The 22,578-nt window shown below is 33.3% G+C and overlaps 1 protein-coding gene across 10 annotated transcripts in view; it reads right to left on the bottom strand.

The window, feature by feature from the left end:
* PIGN (phosphatidylinositol glycan anchor biosynthesis class N) overlaps positions 1-22,578 on the bottom strand; it is an 81,328-nt gene that overhangs the window by 41,847 nt on the left and 16,903 nt on the right. For all 10 annotated transcript variants that reach the window (XM_039840171.1, XM_039840215.1, XM_039840165.1 and 7 more), the window contains 10 exons: positions 22,407-22,531; positions 21,147-21,277; positions 20,078-20,194; positions 17,701-17,741; positions 15,644-15,703; positions 14,327-14,419; positions 13,650-13,705; positions 5,364-5,442; positions 4,249-4,431; positions 271-410 (listed from right to left, as the gene is read on the bottom strand). In XM_039840171.1, the coding sequence (XP_039696105.1) occupies positions 271-410; positions 4,249-4,431; positions 5,364-5,442; positions 13,650-13,705; positions 14,327-14,419; positions 15,644-15,703; positions 17,701-17,741; positions 20,078-20,194; positions 21,147-21,277; positions 22,407-22,531 (1,025 nt within the window). The remainder of the gene's footprint in view (positions 1-270; positions 411-4,248; positions 4,432-5,363; positions 5,443-13,649; positions 13,706-14,326; positions 14,420-15,643; positions 15,704-17,700; positions 17,742-20,077; positions 20,195-21,146; positions 21,278-22,406; positions 22,532-22,578) is intronic.

The raw sequence follows: 22,578 nt of genomic DNA, 5'->3' as shown, positions 1-22,578 counted from the left end.
TTACTCCCAATTTTTCTTACAAAAGATACACAAAGAAGGGGGGGAAAGGCCAATGTGTCCCTAAGGCAATAAAGTCAAAAAAAAGAAAGGTAAAACAGAAAAGGTATTTTATGCAACATTTATGCTGTCATAAATAAAGTAAGAGGGCTTGGAGATGTGAGGGTTTTATAAATACCATTGATGACTTATGCTACAGAAATCTAATGCATCTGAAATATAGATTTATCTGTCAGTGAAACGAAAAACAAGACAGCAAGATGTGTTACTTACTGTCTTAGAACTGCATACCATATTGGCACTGGCAACAAGCAATATACATAATAAGTCCAGGGACAGCTTTGAATCAGCAGGAAAATTGCTATTAAAATGCCAATAGCCACAAAACTACATGGCAGGAGACGGCTTGGTTTCTGAAAATCAAACAAAACATTGAAACACTTCCAAAATCATGCCAATTGACAGGTTTTTAAGAGGTTATATACAGTGAAGAAAATGTAATACTTTCTTTCAATGGTTCTCCAACTAGATGATTGAAAACAGTGGCTACATAATGCATTCTAAAAATGTATTTTTAAAAAATCTGTCATTGGAGAAGCATAGTACAGAAGAAAAAGCTGGATAGCAGGAAATTGCTGCAACATGGCAATTTCCAATTTAAAAGTGACTATGTTCCTAATGCTTGTTTGCAAGTAACTTGTTCGGAACTCGGAACATATTTGTCCTTAGATGCAATTTAATAAATGCTGAGTTCCCTGACTAGCTTGCTGAGCCCATTCAATCCACAGTGAGCAGTGGGACCTGATCCCCCTTTGGACCAACACTCCTATCTACTCTCACTCCGACTGGACAGGCTGCCCGCGCTCCTCTCTCCACGGCCAACCACAGGAGCTTCATTCCATCACATCTCCTTTTCCCAACCACCTGCCAAACATGAAAGAAGTCCCTCAGTGTAAGTCGCCAGTCATGGCCTCCACGGGCTGCACAGGCCCATGGGTGCTGTGGGCCAGAAGTAATGATGCAAGGGTCAGAGAGAAATTCCAAGGCTGGGCAAAGGACCTGCTGTGGAAAGTACTGTGATGCTAAGAACAGCACAGGAGCGAAACCCAGGAATGGAGCCGTAACGTGGCACTCCCCTGCTTCCACGCCTTGTTTTCTCTGTTTTCCCCTTACTTGGCAAGCCAAAGCTAAATAAGATGAGACTTAAGAATTACCTTTGGGAGTAGGGAAATTCAAGGAGAAAAAGCAAGAGATTCTTTTCCTCTTAATGATTCCTCCCTACTGGCATAAAATGTCACGAGAAAGAAAGAAATAAAGATAAAATAGGTCACAGTTGTAAAAAGGAAGGTGAAACACAGCATTGTGATTAAGGATTTCAAGCTACACGTATCATAATTCAAATTCTGGCTCTGTCACTTGCTCACTGCAAGACCATGAGAAAAATATGAAACTTTCCTGAGACTGAATTTAATCCCATCTATAAAATGGGAATAATAGTTCCATATCTATTTATCGAGGTTGGTAATGCTTGAATAAGATTATGTAAAGAGCTTAACAAAATGCCTGGAACATTACTACTGTTTACTAAATGGTAGCCGCTATTATTAACTTTATTTTTATTCTCTTCTCATTTCCTTTGCATTAGTTATAGTAGTCACTACAGAAACCAATCAAAGGGTGGGAGAAGAAGGGGCAAATCTCAAAGAGATGCGGACAGGTAGGATCTCTAAAGTTGAAAATGGCTGAAGCGGATATTCATTTTAAAAACAGATTGGTTTCGGGTCATTTTGAGAATCAAAAAATAACAAGAAGTTTAAAAAAATACCTAAAAAAAACACTTAAGGGATTTTTCTAGTATCAGTTCAATGTGGTATAATTATCTAACCCTTTGGTACATAATGTAATATACATTACAAATGACATCTACTTGTAGGAAAACTAAATCATAAAGAATTTGGTTCAGCTGAAGTAAACATCAAAAAGATTTCAAACGAGAGTGGGGGACATTTTCTATTTCATCATTAATTGATTCCCGCCTTTCCTTGGCCCCCCTAAAAATCCTGATGATAATGAACCATTTCATGTGTATTGTAATATTCTTTCAACCAACAAACATTTATGAAGTCGCATGTTCTATGTATGCTATGCTCTGTGCTAGGTGCTGGCCTTCAAGGAGTTTAAACCATACAGGTAGAGGCTGAATCATGGGACTTGGTATAAGGGGTTAATATTTTAGAATTTTACTAGGTAATAAGAAAACAAAGAAAAGCATGTAGCGAGTATGGATATTCAGTTCTAAAGCAAAAGATATCTAACTGGCAAAAGCAAAGAAGAAGAATATATAGAAGAATATACGGAAGTTAAATTCTGAGTTCATTTAAGAGGAGCCTAAATTACCCCACCCAGATTATGAGCATCATAACCACTAAATTTCGGGTAATTTTAAGCTTAAATAGGGCCTAACAGTGGGGCTTAATAAATATGGTTCATTATCTCAGCATAATAATAAATATCGTTCATTATCCCAGCATAATAATATGTTTTCCCAACTCTGCCTCTATATATGATTTAATTTGCTTTAATTCTTACCCTCTCCCTATAGTCTAACTGTTAAAGTTCCACCAAGGCTTACATTTTCTTGTTATTATCACCCTCGCTTTATTTTAAGATTATAGTCTTTGTACTACACTTAAACATTTAACATTTAACGTATATTAAATTTGTTAAGCATTAAAGTTGTCTTTTGTAATATAGTGTAGTATGGTGACCTACATCTGATAAGGTTAGGTTATGTATATACATCTACTACCTTCTCTATTTAATTCTAAGCTCCTTGAGGGCAGAATCTGAATTTTATATTTCTTTGTCTAGCCTCTGCATCATCTAGCACTGTACTGTACCTTCAATTAAATATTGGTCACATTATCAGATTAATGAATAAGAACTACCAGCTATGAAATCTATTGCCACATCAATCTAAAGACGTCATATCCTTTCTCAAGAACCTGAACATCAAGGTAAATATGAAAAGGCAGAGTTTGGCACAAGATTGCTCTGGATTCAAATCTTGATTCTTTCATATTCTAGCTGAGTGTCCTTCTGGAAGTTACTTAAACAGTTTCAGTTTCTTCTTTTATAAAGAAAAATTATAATGCCTACTTTCAGCAGTGCTATGAGTTTAAAATGGCAAAATAAGTTTCAAGTACCCAGCAGAATGTCTAGAGACAGTCATTATTAAAACATAATTGTTTCTGTCTCCTTTCTTACCATATAAGAAATTATTCTTATTCTAGCCAATTTCATATACATTCAAATAATGAAATTATCTGGAGGAAATTATTAAGATACATTAAAGCACTATAAAAAATTAGAATAAACACTACTGCTCCTGCTTCCATATCAGAAAAATAAAATATAAAATTGGAAGAAGTTAACCACTGGAAGTCTTTGCAGACTGTTGTTATTAATAATATACCATCCAGACATATTACCTTTCAGAAGATTTAGACATAGTAATAATCATTAGAGAGAACAAAGTAAAGGAAGTGAAAGTAATATGTTCTTTCTGGTAAATGACAGTTAGCAAACATTTTTAAAAAGTAAAATGTTTTAATGTAGTAAAACCATATTTGTAGGATTAATACAAAGTATTATTAATGAGGTTTTCTTTTTGACATTGAAATGATAGTAAACTAGAGACTAATTCTTAAAAAGAGGATAAACAGAAAGTTCTGGAGACGCGTAACAATTTCAGAAAGTTGAAAGACAATAAAAGTAGTTCCAGGAAAACATACACTATTTAAAAAGGAACATTTGAAGAACTGATTTTATCACTTTCCAACTCTTAAACTTTTAATATCAGATAAAGTTAAATATATTGCTTCAAAGTAGTTTTCTGACCACCAATACTAGAAACATATGGAATCATTATGACATGCGAAATAATTATTTTTAAAAAAGAACAGAAAATTAACACAGTAATGCCATGGAGAATTTAAACGATACAGCTACCTTTATAGCTCTGTTAAGTTATAGGGCCATTATTACTAATATACCCTTTTCCCAACTAAAGAAATAGAGCTAACTGAGAAAAAAAGACCAAACACAACAAAAGAAATGAAAGATAAGAGTTAGCATAGCACAACTTGCACACTGTATGAACTCATCACAGTAGATCAGATTCAACTTCTTTCCTTAGTCCTAATGATTTTACACCATCATCTGCATCTTCATTATATTTTCTGAACATACCTTAACTTCTTTGCTGACACCTCTGGTAAGACTGGAATGATACTTGATGATATACAGAGAAGCATAAGATGCCCATCCTACAAAGCCAAGCACAACAGTGAAGCCCAAAAAGAATCTGTCATAAGTGTGATAATAGGACAGTCCTTTCAGTGCAAGCTGGATCAGCTCCTGGCAGAGGGAGACCTGCGGAGAAAGGAAAATATAACTTGCCACATGGAAGGAATAAGAAACCTCAGTTTTAAAGGAAGAAAAACTATTAGAGTAACTGTAGATAATGGATCAAAAATAGATTTTCATGGTTCAAGGATCTTCTTGCAAAGTATAAGAAAAACTCCTGAATGAAATGAATTTTTAAATCTTGATAAAGGCATTTAAAATGTAAACTATGATATGTGTAGTGATTTAAAATGATTCATTTTGTGAAAATTATCTTCAGATGAAATATTAAAGGAAGAAATAAAAGCTCTCTAATATAGGTCCCAAATAATGGGAATGCCCACAATTATATCAATTTTTACTTTCTCGTATTAGATTACCCGAATCAAATTAAAAACATCATTAAACTACCTTAATAATATTTTAGAGGAGAATAGCTTATCATTTTAAAGTTATAACAAAAATAAGTATTATAAATGCATGGTATTACTTAGGAAATTTTAAAGACTGAACTAGAATTCTTTCCTACTTTAAAATTATATGACCATTTAACGAAGAGAAAATTAATGAAAAGTATAGTAGAGTAGGAGCTGGGAAAGGTCAAAGCTTCTATAAAATCAGTAGCCTTATGATAGTGTGTTGATAATTTCAAATGTGCAAACATATACTATTCTAAAATATTATACGTAAGTATGGTGACAGAAATTGGGATTATACTTATTCATTACAGAAAATAGCAACTGTTCATTTCCAGTGCTAACCCAAAAAAGTTTACCCCAATATCTGAAATAAGAGAAGCACATCTATGGCTAAAACAGCAAGTCAGGAAATTCAGTCCTTCCTTGAGGTTCAGGAAAGCTCCCTGGCCTACTCACGTGGCTCTCCATTACCACACCGTGCCCCTCCCCGCATCCAAAATGGTGATCAGCTCTTTATACATAAAAGGCCTGCATACTCACTGCTTCCTCATACTTTTTCTGTTTTATATAAGATCTTGCTTTTCTTAAAATGTTGAGCTGTTTAGAATCAGAAAGCAACCTACAAAAAGAAAAAAGGTTAAATTTAAAATATTTAATCATTTCAATAATATTTTTTCTTGGTTTTTTTTTCTTAATTAAAAAATAAAAGGATGGTGAAAATTGAGAAAATTTTTTAAAAATTAACCTTCAGCTAAATAGTATTATTGCTGGTTATCTGAAATCTTCCAAGAAATAACTTATAGTTAAATGTGGTTTTCTTGACTCAAAGTTTCATCTGCCAAACTATACTTATGACAGTCATAAAATACATCATTTTGAAGAAATGTAATACTCTCGCTAGCAAACAAATTCGGATTAAATCGGCATAATTAATGGAACAGCAAACAGTGATGTGAGTTCCACCACACTGTCCTCCCGTGCTCATGGCAGAAGTGACAGACCAGGCAGATCCATCAGGCACTTTGTACCCCTGGGCCAGATAGGGCCTGAGAATCTGCTTTATCAAAGAGCTCCAGGCAGAGCCGACCCAACAATCAAAGTTAGCAAACAATTTGAACCAATTTGTCCTTATTATACTATACCAATTTGTCCTTATTATACTACACATAATACTACACCTTGTACCTTTTTTGGTCCCCCTATCTTTCATTTCTTACTCTATCATTTCCCTGTCCTTGTTTTACCACAGTAGAGATCTTAAATACACGAGAAATAGGCCTAACAGCATAAACTGGAAAAAAAAAAATGTATATCTAAAGACATTACATTTATGGAATGTAGAAACTGAGGAAATATAACCAGAACTCAATTACTTTATTGAAATAATATATTTAAACACAAAATTGAACATATACTGCTTAACTAAAACCTACATATTACTAAAGTGAATAAATACCTTTACATTTAAAAAGCGCAAAAGTTATTTAAGGGTGTATTAGGTTAGATCATACAAAACTGATATTTTTGTATGTCAAAAGCTACTAAATTAAATATTGGCAATTTCATATGGTACAACATAATATGATAACATATCATCTTTGTGTTTGGTTCCAGCAGTCTCTAAGAGTTCAGATTGAGATGTGTAGAAGTAAATCTTTTAAGCAACGCTATTAATTTGGGTGGGATCATAGACTTCTTTCAGAATCTACAACTGTCTATAAAAATGCACATAATCTGAAATCTTACATATAATTTCAGAAAATTCATGAACTTCAGAGGCTCATCTATAAACCTTCTAGAGTTCTCCGGGAGGCCCTGATTAAGAGTCTGTGCTACACTTAGGGGTCCCAGAGCTTTCAATTCAGGGGAGCCCAATCACTGTTTCAGACTGCAAGAGAATTCACCACCCCTGAACTTAGTGAGATTGGGAAGAAAAAGGCACCAGGAAGCAGGAACACATTAAAGAAAAGTTACTTCAAAATGTTGTCATGATCCAGTCTCTGTCCTGCAGACATCACACATTTTGTAATGTCTTCCTAGTATTCTTAGAAATGGAATCACTGGGCCAAAGGGCACAGGCATTCTTTGAAGGATGCCCTGGTCCGATCTGCCTCCTAACACACCCTAACTCACTTCAAGTCGATGTGGGCACCTCACTGTCTACTTCACCAGTTCTAAATTTCCTGGCTTCTTGATGTCCACCTCCTTCTATTCTACTTAATTTCCCGTTATCCCAAATGTATACCCTCGGCTACAGAATGGTTAAAATCTTCACCTATCTTGTACTCGCATCTGAGTTTTTGTTCACAAAGATCCTCCCCTCTCTGCTTTCCAAAAATCAAATCTTCATTATCCTTTATGGTCCACTCCAATTTCCATCTCACACCATTAACACTTTAGTGTGGTCTAATGAGCAATTCATTTCTCTTTAATTAAATTTTAACCTCCATGTGGGCCATTAATTATTGCCATTAATATCCACAATAATACCTAGCAAAGTGCTAAGCACATAAAATGAATAAATAAATCTTAATTGACTAAAATGCTGTTGAAATATTGCAGGCCTAAAAAAGGAACAGAAAGAAGAGAATAAAACACATTGCCATTCTTAAAGCACCAAATGATTTGCTAAATTAAATAAAAAGATGAAAAGAACACTTGTCTGGAACTAAATTAAATTACTTAAGCAAATTTAATATGCAATCTTAAGTGAAGCCTTAAGAATGAGAAAAACATTTTAAAGAGAAATATTTATGCTGTATTACATTAGTTATATTACATTGTCTTATACATAAAATATTATGTTCTATATGGAGTACTCAGGTAAAGAAATCATGGTCAGGTTAATTTATATTTTTCCTAAAATGGATTATTTATAAACTTTGGGACATACCAAAGCTTCAGAATATGTCTGGAAGTCATCAAAATGTTCTGTAGAAACCTCACTGTAGCATTATGACATTAAAGACTATTAGAAAAAAATCTGTCCCCCAATAATTATTTTTTTTAGTTTTCCATAAGCTGAGAAGAGGTGTAAAATAAATCTTAGTATTACATATTTTAAACATAAAGAAGTTCTGTGAGAAATGTAAAGTCCTGAACATAAGGTACAATATGTTAATAGTTATGTAAAAAAAAGACAAAAAGAAATAACAACAGTAAAACAAAGGGGATTGGTGAAGGAGTAATCGAAGGAATATTATAAATTAAAATGAAGGGGATCTGCACGTGTTAACATGGATAAACCTTGAAAATCATACTGAATGGAAAAAACAATTGTAAAAATTGGTAGGTTTAAAAAATAGGGATTCGATTATATTACATCATTTTATATCTTAAGAAAAAGAGGCTCTAAAGAAATGTGGTAAAATGTTAACTTTTCTTAAACCTGGATTGTCGGTACAAGAATTTTTCTTACATTCTCCCTTCTTTTCAGCATATTTAAAGTATTTCAAAATTAAAATTTTAAATGTGTTAGCAAAAGAGATATATACATACATGTACATATGTATATTATATAGAGAGACAGAAGCATAAGAAGCTGCAACTTTGCCTCCAGGGAAAAAGAATGGAAGGCTGAGACAGGGGGGAGGTGACTTTTTACGACTGTTTGTGTGATTTTTATTGTGTATATGCATTACTTTTTTGTCCGCATTTCACTAACCAGTTTTGTTTTTCATAAAATAATTAAAACATGAAGATTTAACCATAGTTATTGGCTATGAAAGAGAAGCTTGTGTATACTACTGCTTCAAGAATAACTAGGAGGCCTGATAATATAAAATTAAAAATCAATTTGCAGGTACGAGAAAGCTGTTGAGACTACCAAGAATTGAAGGGTTAAAATCCCAGAGAGAAGGAAACCACAGAAAACGAATTCAACATTCTACAAACTGTAGCCCTTAAGGCATGTGTCAGTCTTATTCTTGGCGCAGGGCAAAAGGCCGAGAATTTGGGCATATAGCTGCTAAGAGATAAAGAATCCAACAGAGCCCCCGGCAATCGTAAAAGACAGCAGAGATAAAAATTAAAGTTTGTGGCTGCCAATGCAGGCAAGCCTTGAGGACCAAAAAGAGAAGAAAAATAACAATATTCAATTTTCATGCTGGATTTTTAATAAAAGACAAGAAAAGAAAACCATCTGGAATTATTTAATTTAATACAGATTCTGAAGTGAAGTCTTACAAAGAATGAGAGAAGGAGCTTGAATAAGCAAGAATTTATACTCTATTACATACGAACTCAGCTCAGGTTAAGAAGCAGAGCCCAGCCAGATCCTGACGAGAAAGCAGGTGAGAAGGGACATAGGATTAATGCACAGCTGGGTTCTACTGCTGTGCAGGACCGAAGGACAAGAAGCTAAGAAGAAAGCCCCAGAAAAGTGGACAGAAGATTGGCAGTCTCAAGATGAGAGAGACAAAATTTGCTGTTGAGGAGCCACCAGAAAGGAAGGGCGCTAGGTAACACAACAAACTTCCAACCGAGATCCCTGGCAGGCTACACTCTAATGGCAGAGACAAACAGAAAGTGAGGAGACGTGACAAAACTGAGACGTCCTAGAGTGAGCCACCATTCTCTGTGCCTGTTAGAGGTAAAACTCTGGAGGTGAGGGAATCCAGAGTTTCTAAAACTTGTAATATATGATGTTAAGTTCATTTAAAAACTGAAGACTCAACAACAGGACTAACTGAAAAAAGACAAGTGAGATACTCACAAATAATATGGTTATTGAATTGTTATCAGGTACAGACTTTTAAATAATTGTGGTTAATATATTCAGTAATAGAGAAGAAGACAGAAAGTTGCACCAAAGAACTGGAATCTATTTTTTAAATGGATGGAAATGGAAATTCCAGAATTGAAAAAATGTAATAACTGAAATTAAAAACTCAATAGCAGCAAACTGGACAAAGCCAAAGAGATCTGATGTATTTGGAGATAGGTCAGTAGAAAATATCTTGTGTGAACTTTAGAGAGGAAAGAATTTAAAATACAGAAAGACCATTAAAAAAATCAACAAGTCATTGTGAACAGATTTTAAATATACATACACACACACAGGTGTATATATACACACACGTACACATACACATATACATACACGTACATATACATATATAATTGGAATCCCAAAGAGGGAGAAGAGAATTCAGCAGAAGTAATATTTGATTGTAATAACGATGCAACATTTCAACATAGTAATTTCTATGAAAAAACAATCATTTATTGACTAAGTCTTTTATATCGAAAACATTAAGTTTTAAAAGCAACATGTTATGCTTAAGTAAAAAGAAAAAGAGAAATGAGTATTAACCGTGCACATTTCTTTGCTGTGGTTGCTATTACTCTATCCTTTTCCCATAGTTATTTGAAGACTGTAAAAGAAAATAAACCATGTTTTAGGATTATCAATAATTTTATTATCAATTATTCAAGATGAACTAATGTTTGGAGAACAAAATCTCCTTAAAATGCTGCCCTTTAAAGTATTCTATCTTCTTTACTCAGGTTTTTATTATAAAAATATTTCACTTATTTACACATAATATTTTAGAGATGCCTGGTGATATTTAGGCCATTCCTTTTTAGAATATCTATTTAAAGAAAAAAAAAATATTTCAAGATAAAGACAGAGAAAGCAGGATAAAAATCATTTCTAGAATAATCTGCATTCTTTAGACTGACCAATGATGTAGAATCATGTTATTTTTCATGTCATAACTGAGTACATCAATATTTTTCTATGTATGTGTGTGATGTATAAAAGTTATTTTTTAAAAAAAGAATTTCAGTTTTGAGGCAAAAATTACACTCCTATTAAGTTAATTAGGAAATCAGATGGTTGAAGTGATAAAAAGATTCACATTAAACCAATATTTAAATTTGGTATAAGGGAAAAACTTTAATCTATGTTAGCCTAAAGAAACAAATATATTAAAAAGAACCAAAGTACCTTTTGCCATTTTAGTAGAAAATACATTAAAATATTTTGTTAAAATTTAGTTAAGTTCCCTAAATTCACATAAGGAGTTTTAAATAAAAGATAACATGTTTTTGCTTTTATTAGCAAAGCACAATATCTCCTTCCCATTTTGTTTTTTCTAAAATATCTCTTAAAAGACTTTTTGTTCTTTTCTCATTTCATGAAATTTTTTTATTTTAAAGTTTTCCTTGTCTTCATTTGACCTCTAAATACCCATTTTTCAAATATAGAGTTTTTCCTCCTTTTTAAGGTACTTTCACATTCAGGCAAACCTTTTATGCTTCTACTAGTCATGTAGCGCCACCTGCTGGCCAGCATTGGGGTCTACTGGACCCAATTCTAGCTTTGAGGTTTTGTTTTTGAGCAACTCTATTTGTTGGAATGAATTATTTAGAGGTATTTAAAATATCAAAGATAAAATTGACATGCTCTTATAAATAACGATAAAATAGGATATACAAGTACCATATGGAGTCTTTGGATCTTTTTACAATTCGAAAATATGTTATAGGATTTTAGTAATCTTATTTTTCCTATATCTTGAAACATTTCTATTTTATCGTCCTAGAAATTATTACATTATTCATCAATTATTAATGCTAGCAAAGACTAAATAAGATAATGGAAGAATGGTGAAAATACATGATTAAAGTAAAATCTAGTGATGTGGGTGAAATTGATCATGTAAGTAAAATCTCAAGATTATGAATTTTTAGATGTTAATATCCTAGATAAATTTTCTCAAACTTAAGAATTGGTGAGTGAACAATATATTCCTAAAAAGAAAAAGAAAATATGGTACTTATTCAAGAGGAAAGGACTTCACCACACAACTATTTGTGGTAAGAATCTCAGCTGTTTGGCAAAAAAAAAAAAAAATGTGTGATGACAGTATTCTTTCATCTTTTATCACAGTTATGTGCCAATATTTACTTGATATAGTTTCTAAGTGGACAATGCTGATATCAGGTGTATATATAACAGTGATTAGAAGGAAACAGATGGTGTAGAAATGAAAACAATTCATTGGATTAGAGAAAAATAAGAGACCCATTGTACTCAAATGGTAAATGGTGATAACTCTTTCCTGGTTTACTGAACACGTGTAATGGGGGGGGAAAAAGATACTACTCATAATAGTAATAAAATATCCAGGAATAAAATAATGAGTGATGTACACTGCAGGGAAAACTATAAAATTTTACATAAAGACATAACAGGAGATATAAATAAATGCTGAATAGTAATGTTCAATATGTAAAAATATTAATTCCCTCCAAACTAATTCCTAAATATTGTGTAATAACCAAATAATTTTTTACATAACTCGAGATGATTTTAAAATTTATATGGAAAATAAAATTTTTATTCATACCCATTTTTATAATTTTATGATCCATGCCAATGATTAAAATACCTATTTTTTAAAATGTTTTGTCAAAGCAATATATGCATATAAATTCAAAATTTCAAAAAGAGAAGAACATAATGACAACCAATAAATCCCTCCACCACCATTCTCATCTCTCAACTCCCCAAACCAGAGACAAATACTTTACAAGTATTTGTTTTTCGTTATTCTTTAGTTGCTTCCATTTTTCTTAATAACATGCTTTTATTATTATTTCTTGACTTGATGGCCTGAGGCACCTTCTGTTGACTCTCCACTGACTCTGGCTGTTCCTGCTGTCTCTGCCCGCCTCAATATGGTTATATTACCATTTCTACCTCCTCTGTTGGCTGTGTTGGTCACTTTAATAATCTAATACCTAAACTTCTGTCTTATAATTCTTTCAACTAAAGCTAGAATCTCCGCATTCTATTTTATAAGGACTAGTATCATCACTACTGTTCTATTTATATTTTTTCCCCCCTCTGTCTTCCAACCTGTAAACTTCCTCATTGTCAAGGCTGGTAATGTTCACATTCTATTCTGTAATCTAATTAAGCCTCCCTTGCTTTAGTTTGGTTTATGAATACCACACTCATGCTACATAAGTTGTCAAATATAATTCCAACAAGTCATTCGATTACATCCCTAACACCCATATTTCAAACATTTTGTTTATTTTGGTCAGGAGCAAAATTCTTCCTAATTTAATGTGAATTGTTGTTAATTGAAAATGAACCTCAAGGAAGTTGAATAAACCTGCCTAAGTCAGTATGCAGAGCCAGGTTTGTGACCTGGATCCCTCCATTCCTGATTCAAGGAAAATACACCTTTCTGGGATCTCAGCAAAATCTGCTGCCCACCAAAGTCTGCTCTCTTTTTTGCCCATCCCATAGTGGTTAGTGTTTCACAGAATTGTATCATTGGCCTTTCTTATCACTTTCTACACTCTCTCTAGAACCTGCTATATGTGTAACAGTTTCCACCACCATCTTTATGCTGATGGCGCTAACACTTTTAGAACCAATTCTCATCTCTACCTTGAAATCCACATCCCTGTTTCTTAAAACTTAAGATATCAATTAACCAGTAAAATTCACCCTTGCCTCTCAAAACAGCTCTTCTTTCTTTCTATAAATCATATGGTACCAGTACCTTCTCAATCAACCAAGCCAAGAGCCCCCACACCTTTCCCGGTCAAGCCCTGCTGAATTTATCTCCTTAATGTTTCCTATATTACGCTGCTCCCCTGCACCTCATCTAATAGCCATTCAAAGATACCTAGCATCTGGCTCATTATTTACAAAAACAATAGAAAGGCTTTCATTTTGGAATTTGTACTAATGTATACAAAAAAAGGACAAAGTTTGTAAGTAACTAATCTATCCTCTCAGCATTTAAACTCACTGAAAAATTCTTTCCTACAAGTTAATAAAAAATATAAAAGACTTACTTAAATGGTGTAAACAAAAATGGTAAAGTAACTTCTTTTTTCTGAGTCATTTTCACCTGGGAATCAAGTATGAAAATATTTTATTATATTATAAATGAAAAAACAATTAACAAATTTCATCTGAAAACTAATAAACATCCATCAAAATGTTTCTTTGGGGATGGTTAACTACTTTAAAGATAAATGGAATTTCGTGTTACTATATTATTTCATAAATATTTAAAGAAAAATTTAACATTATCATTCTATCACAATAAACTGAGAATTAAGCATATCAAGCCTGCAAAATAACATTCTATAACATATTTAAACTGTATGTTAACTCTTAGAAAACAAAATAAGTCAAGTTGCATTAACAGTATTAATAACAGAAAGTTTCAGTTAAATGGTCACCTCTTTTAGCTCTTAACACACATAATAATGGACATGGAATGACATATGTTGCCATCATAAACACTACTACTATGGGGCCGATGCCAATTGATACTTTGGTTTGTAGTCTGTATAATCATATATAGTGGTCTTACAATTAGGGAGACTCCTCAAAGGGAATTCTATACCCTCAAACTGATTCATGGAACGTGCACCTCAGAAATGTGAAACTTTATATCTTCTCTTAATATATTCGATTTTTTAAACTGTAGGAGTGTCCATTGTGTATATGTGTCTTATTTTACCTTGAACTGTTCAAGAATCTGTACTGCATTCGTAAACATGCTCTCTGCTTTAAAGACATCAGTGTTGTTGAGATAATCCACAGGAAGGATTCCCTGTAAACAATAAATACTAGTTTAATATTAACAAAGCTCATGCTAAAACAAAACAGACACATGAAGGAAGCAATGAAGACCAGACATACGGACAAATAAATTATTGAAATAGTTAAACAAAAAATTTTTTTAAACCACAACTGAAAAATGTTCTATTACTTACCTCACAAGTAGATGTGATTAAAGCAAAAGAGATGAATTAAGTTCAACAAAACCTAACATTTATTGAAAGATTACTATGTGCTAGGCAGTAACCAAGTGCTTTGCACACACAAAAAATCACTATGATGGGCCACAGCTCACATATGTAAAAAGGAAAAAAAAGAGAGTATATTAAACATAGTAAAAGTAAAAGTAAAGAACTTTTTGTGAAACTTTCGTTTCAATTACAGACGTACACATACACTTATGACTATAGGGGTCATATTACTCCGGGTCTAGAATACATTTTTTTTGTTTCTTTGATGTGAAGAACTAAAAGAATGGCTGGTTGGAATGGATTTTTGTTGTTGGCTTGTTTGTGGCTTTTCAGATCCACTTCCCACTCTTAGCAGCATTGATATTCTACGTGGAGCACTCCCCCCGCCCTCCCGCCCCAGGGTGTAGCACAGCGGGTCTCAAATGGGGCTTCACCTTCCCTTGGTGCAGGATGCAGGGCAGACAACCTGCGCTGGACCACTCAAATGGGGAGCACTGGACTTTGACTCTTGAGAGTCAGGGAACAGACAGCACAATAATGGGTGTAATGCTACTCTGCCCTAGTGCTGGTGCCCCGAGCCAACCAGCCCTGCCAAGGGACCGGGATTTGGTTCTTTATTCCAAGCTTGCAGAGCTCTCTTGGTTCCGGCTGACTTCCAGGCCTGGGTTTTGAGCACCCCTTTCACTCAGCAAACCACAATCTTTTTAATAACTCCTTTCAAATGGATTCAGTTTCTGCTGTTTGCAATAAAAATTTATATGTTTTCATCACTTATAACTAAAATACAAAGTTATATAGCTATGTACATTTAGAAAATAAAAAATTTTAAAGAAAAGCTATTAGACTTGTACTCCATGTTGCAGATTATAATACATACACAATTTTAAGGTATTACATATTTAGAAAGAAATATAAAGGGAAATAGTTTTAAATGTAATTATTGTTCAGAAACCCATAAAAAATAAAACTTACTGTACAATATATTTTTTTATTCTGAGAGTTGATAAGAAAATTTTATTCCTTACCACTGAATTAAGGGGAAAGGGAACTCCAATAAGAGAAGCCATCAATGGTGCAACATCAGCCTACAAACAGAAAAGGTTCAATTCTAAGATATCTACAGACATCAACAAGGAAATTAAATAATTTAATGCAACTGTATTTTGGAATAGAAGCTGCCTCTGCCCGAAAGCCCTCCCTCTACCTTGGCCTGGGAACTCCTCCTTATTCTTCAATCTCAGCTCAATACTCAATTTCTCAGGAAACCTTTGCAGACCACATAATCTACAGACACAGGAGTGCCCCCTTATCCTGAGGATGGAGAATACATTCCAAGACCCCCACTGGATGCTGAAATGCCTGAGATAGTACCAAACCCTATATATGCTATGTTTTTCCTTTTCATACATACTTTTTCACTTAAAGGAAGCATCGTAAGGCTTCTCTTCGATATCTCTGAATTGCCAGCATCACTATTCTTACGCTTTTAGGTTGTTATTAAAATAAGGATGACTTGAACACAAGCACTGTGACACTAGGCCCGTCGATCTGATAATCGAGATGTCTACTGTGTGACTAAAGGGCGGGGAGTGTCTACAGTGTGGAGACGCCGGACAAGGGAAGAATCATGTCTCGTGTGTGATGGAGAGGGACAGAAAAAGGTTTCAACATGCTACTCAGAACGGTGTGCAATTTACAACTAATGAACTGCTTATTTCTGGAATTTTCCATTTAATATTCTCAGACTGTAGTTGATGGTAGGCAACTGAAACCACGGAAAGTGAAACTGCAGGTAAGGGTGGACTCCCGGACGTTCACTCTGTGTTCTCATGGTTTCGCGGGCATCTTTTGTAGTCTTCATCGCAGCTATGATTTTACATTTATTTGTATAATAACCTGATTAATATCTATTCTCACCCCTAAAGTATAAGCGTCCCTGGTCAGGGACTGTGTCTGCTTTTCCTCACTGTTACATCCCTTATGCAATGCTTAATGCTAATGTTGGCATGATGTTTAATACTGTAGACCCAGAAAATGTTGATGGAAGAAACAGAAAATCTCATCTAATTCAGATCTGAGGTAGGATTACTGAGAGAGCAACAGCTGAACCTATATTCAGTTTTTTATTATAACCCAGTCGGGCTAAAAGTAAAACATATTCTTGTTTTATGGTCTTCGAGTTATTCCTAACCCTTCGACAGTGATTTTTTTTGCAAATTAATAAACTGCTATTCTGATTTTATACATTTTCATTTACTTGGGTAATACATATCCAACCTGAGAGAGGAGAATGCTCTTAGTGTGCTGAGAAAGAATAGGCTTTGGCGACCTGAATAGGCCTGAAATGAGATCCTAGACCTTGGATTAGCCACCACAATAAGGAATGTCAGCTTGTGAGGTGACCCGGAGATGACAAGATAATCCTGCCATTTTGGAGGCCATATACCAATGATACTGCACCTTCTACAAATAGTAAAGAAGGCTATTTACATAGCTTATCTTCGACAATGAAAATTCTGTGTTTCCTATTTACAGATGATGTTACCAGCCTTACTTGATTAGCTTGAACATGCATTTTCCTGTAATATAAAGTTTCTAGCTGGGTAACCTACACTCTTGTCACTTTTTTCCCATTATATCTGTAAGGATCCTGAGTTGAATTAAAGATAAAATATATGTTAATAAAAAAGAAACAGTGACTGACATACGACAGGAAAGAAACCTGGAATAAGGTTTTATTAGATCTGTGCTTAAAGCAACTAAGCAAGGAAACCATGACAAGAAATCAAAGAATTTTAACAGGCATGAAAAATTCGATTTACATAATAATTCTTTAATTAGCCAATGTTATTTGGAGGGAGCTCTTTTAGCTTTACTTGAGGCTTTTTTTATTTTGCCAAAAGGAAGATTAGTTGAGTCAAAATATTTGCACTGAAAGAATTTCCTTTGGTAATTGAAATGCTTTGAAACATTGTTTATCATCATTCTTATTAATATACTTTTTTTTCAAAGATTTTTTTTGGTCTAAACTTCTTATAGGAGATAAAATTAAATTTGAACATGATTAAATTGAAATAAATACCTGATTGATATCTCGTCTCTCCCAGTATTCCAATTTACATTCTGAAAGACATAATTAGATACAAAAGCTGATATTGATTAAAAAAGAATAAATCATTTCATTATTATGAGTGGTCAATGCTTAATGAAATATAAAAGTGTAAGAAAAGTCTATTTTAAGTCAAGTACAAACCAAAAAGGTGCCCAAAAAGGCAGGACTGTATATTTTTAAGTGAGAATTTCACATACACAACTGAAAAGTAAATATTTGGTGTTTTCTGTAATAATTTATTAAACTTTCAAAATGCTCACTTGGATATAATTATTTCAAAACATCAAAAGACTAAGGAAGGAAAGATGGAACTAAAAGGCACAATGATAACTATTAGCATGACTACACCTAGCTACAACCCTGTTCCAGGGAGTTAATATGGCAACTGACAGTCCGTTAGTCACCTAAGTTTTTCTTTTTCTGCAATGGCAGTTGCTTGCAAAATACCTAAAATTGTAGCTGTGATGCTCCTACCGTCATTAATCCCAAATGTTAAAATAGTATCATGAATTACTATTGAAAATGCCTTCAAAGATAAACTCATTCCCCTCTTTCTACATATAAATTTGGGAATTTCAATAAACAATAACCAAAATGATTATTAGACCATGTCTTGATTTAATGACTCTTTAAGATATATTACCAAAGGTTTCTAAGATATTTTTTGTGATGAAATAGCCTTTAATAGCTAATAAAGTTTAAAATATGTGCCTGCTTCTACTAGTCAGCTATAAAAAATTAATGCTAATCACCTTATGAGGAAAAATAAGTATTCCCTTTCTTTGTAACTCGTGATACTTATAACAGTTTATAAGTAAATATATTCTTTCTGAAATGATTCTTGAAGTCATGTGATTCTAAAATATTAATTCACTGAGAAATTGAATGCCAAAATAAGTTTGACCTCTTAAGGAGAAACACATTATTTAACCTAGCTTCTATTTAGAGCCAATCTAATCCATTTACTGCAGAGCACAGGAATATAAAACAATGTGACTGCTTTGGAAAACAGTTTGGCATTCTGCAAAAAATTAAACAGAGTTTCATATGACTCATTTATTCCACTTCTAGGTATCTAGTCAAGAGAAAGTAAAACAAAAATTTTCACACAAATCTTTATGGCAGCATTATCATAATAGCCAGAATGTGAAAACAAATGTCCAAAAGAAGATTGTATAAAATATGGTATGTACATCAATGGAATATTATTCAGCTATAATGACTTCTGATGGATGCTACATCTGATGGATAGATGAGCCTTGAAAACAGTATGCCACGTGGAAGAAGCCAAACACAAGAGACCACACAGTTAATGATCCCATTTATATGAAATGTCCACAATAGGCAAATCCATAGAGACAGAAAGTAGATTAATGGTTGCCAGGTGATGGGGAGAGGGAGAAATAAGGAGTGACTGCTAATGGGTATTTTTTTGGTGTGGTAGTTATGAAATGTTCTGTAATTAGATAGTAGAGGTAATTGCACAATCTTGTGAATATACTAAAAACACTGAATTGTATAATTTTAAAATGAGAATTTTATGGTATAAGAATTATATCTCAATCAAAAAATAAATTCAATAAAAGAAAGAAAACATCTAGGAAAATTTTATTATACAAACCAAAAACAGTTTTCTCTGGTAAAAATGCCTGAACATGGCTTGAGTCCAAATGCCTGGAGAAGGTTTTAAAAAGACAATTTCTAGGCCTCATCCAGCCTCATAAATCAAAATATGTGGTGACAAGGTCTGGAAATCTGTATTTTAAAAAATACATATATGTATTTGAAACAAGTGCTTTGAATGAGTCTGATGCAACTAATCCAGAGTGTAAGACATTTGGGAGGAATTTTTTTTGTCCAATTAGTAAAAACTTTGGAACTCTGAAAAAAACCTTACCTTATAAAATAAGCAGAGCTCCAAGAAAAAGGAATTCTTTTTCCTCACGGATTTAGAAGCAAGGGGAACACAGAGAGCCTTCAAAAGTATTAGAGACAGGTAAAATCTGTCCAGTTGTGAAATGTCAAATGTTACATCTGTATGATTTATTTGACCGACAATAATTGCAAGTAAGATTTGACAAAGGATTTAATTTAAATCCCAGTAAAAATAAGGAATATGAAAAGGCAATAGTATAAGTTTATACTTGAACTTTCATAATGCAAATAACAGACTTCATATTTTAAGCTGAATATTATAAACCAAATAATATAAACTATACAAAAGTAATACATAGAAATAGTAATGACACAGTACCAAAATGAAAACTATAACTTGAAAGTGATTTTTTTAAATTTTGGTTTTATTTTTAAATGTTTTTACATAAACAATAAAGATAAATGTTTATACCTTTTAAAAGTGCATCATCAAATTGCTGAGCTGGTACTTTTTGCGGATACTTGATTCCAGCTCCCCAAGCGACAAAAGGAGTATAAGTCTCTGAAGGATGACCAGCCCCATGGAAACCTACAAAGAAGATACTGAGAATAATAAGACAAGTATATGAGAAATAACTTATACCTAAATATTTATTTTTTTAAATACTTAAAGGTTTTAAGAGTTTATCTACCTACAGTTAATTCCAGCCACCACTCCCCCAAATGCTTGCAATTCTGTATGACAATTAGTTTTAAAATATTCCCAAAGCAAGTCAGAGTATAAATAACAAACAGGCATAAGCAAAAACATAAAGCAGGATAGGATGTCTGTTGAGTGACTCTGGTTAAAAGAATAATAATAATAATAATAAATAACAATTGGAGGAGATGCCACCGGTGTAGCTCCGAAGGCAGAAAGAACGGGAAAAGCTCCTTTGGGAATTAAACCACCCAAGTTACAGGCAAGCGGTCAAGGCCAGGTCTGTTCTGGAGAGGACAGCAAAGTCTCTACATCTTTTTCTTCCAGGACACTCTGGCCGGAGCAGCCCAACCATCCTTTACGAAGTGGAATCAGCTCACTAGAATTCCATGTTGTGATTTGGGGACCCAGACCTCACCTTCACCTTGCTTTGTTCTCTGTGCACACACCATGTTTGCCTTGGGGGTCGCGCAGGAAGTACAGGCTCACCAGGGCAGACTTTCAGCAGTCTGAGGTCCCTCGGGGATACTACCTTAACCTCACCCTCTGTGCCGTTGCGCACCACTAACCCCAGGTAGAAAAAATAGGTACTTTTTGTTTTCTCCTCCCCACTTTTATCTAATTTCTCATTTTAAATGAGAATATATTCCTTTCACAGTTAAAAGATTCTTTATATAAGATCAGTCTTTTTTATTTTTTACACTAACATTGTAGGCATATAATTATCACCTTGCGTATACTAATACATGAAATCCTTTCAACGTTATATCTGCAAGCTACATTTACCACTACTTTAAACATCTTGATATCTTGATAACATATCGCTTAAAGACAGACTAACCCCAGTCTGTCATTCCATGATCAGAAGTCAAGATGAATGCTGTTTTCTCATCATTTCCATAAAATTCTTTTAAAAGGGACACAATTTCTTTGATTCCCTCGTCAACTAATTTAACATTTTCCTTGTATTCTCTGTTGAAAAATAAACAGAAGAACGAATTAAATTACATTTATTTGGAAAAACAAAATTTATTCAACATGAACTCATAACATTCAAAGTCAATAACTCCTGAAATAATTCTGGATTTCACCTTTAACATTTTAAAATCAGAGCTCTTTAGATTGTTAAAAATGTTTTCTCTGTTTAAAGAAGCAAAAGGGTCTGAAACAGTTTTCAGAAATGATTTTAAAGGAGGGTACTGATTAGCAAATACATTTTAATAAACGCTTTTTAAGTCTCAAATGCAATAATGATGCTTTCAAGATCATATCTCTCATAATGCAAACTATGTTGTTCTTGACACACTAATAGATAAGTATCACTGTTTCATGTATCAAATGTTTTCACCCGTTAAGAGTATTTGTGATATAAAATGTTATAATGTAATATAATAAGTTTTGAACAAATTATATTTACGCTTTCCATATCTGTACAATTAAAAATGGCTCGGATGGCAAAGCTGGTTGCCAAAGCTGTTTTGATATGGACTCAGTCAGTTAAAACAGTGCATCACGTTAAAGAAGAGGAGCCTGAGACATTCACTACTGGCAGGTAACCAATAGACTCTACAGTTAAACTAATCTAAACCAAATTTGAAATAAAGAATAAAAGCAGAACATGGATTCCTCCTCTTTCCTAAGGTCTGCAAAAGTGAGAAAAATATTTGCTATTTTATATAAGGGTGCAACTGAAATATAGTATACAAAACTTTAGTTAATTATTTGCTAGATACAATAATGATTAAATGAAACACATAGGAATAGCTAATTACTTGTTCTCGTGATATAAATATTAACACCATAAAAATGCTTTTCATTTCAAGATTTACCGAATTTCTAAAATTTGTAAATTTTTTCCCTCTGCCTTGATAAATGAAAAATATAGGATATATTTTACTTAAATTAATGTGCAGTCTGGCTGAAGCACATGTGATTGTAGCTACTATGCCATTCTATATCTCATACAAGTAAGAATTATTCTACATTAGTTATTTAAAATATAAGTACTGTTGTGATAATCACAAAGGAAACAATACTTTAAAAGTTCAAACATAACAGTAGTTTCTCTCAAAAACAAGAAATTAAACAGCATTAAAATTACCTTGATGATGGTCGGTGAGCATGTCCATTTGTATCTATTCCTAATAAATGTAAGAAAAAAACGATTTTCTCTTCATTTAGTTGAGAAAACAAAGATTGGTTTTTTCTGGCAGCATGAAAGAATTCCTATATGTAACAAATAGTTAAAAATTTAGTACATTTGTTTTATTTAA

Source organism: Pteropus medius, unplaced genomic scaffold, assembly GCF_902729225.1.
Source record: "Pteropus medius unplaced genomic scaffold, Ma_sr-lr_union100, whole genome shotgun sequence".
In the NCBI taxonomy this organism is placed as follows: domain Eukaryota; kingdom Metazoa; phylum Chordata; class Mammalia; order Chiroptera; family Pteropodidae; genus Pteropus; species Pteropus medius.
Note: the sequence above shows the minus strand (reverse complement) of the source record. Positions and strands in the feature narration are given on the sequence as shown.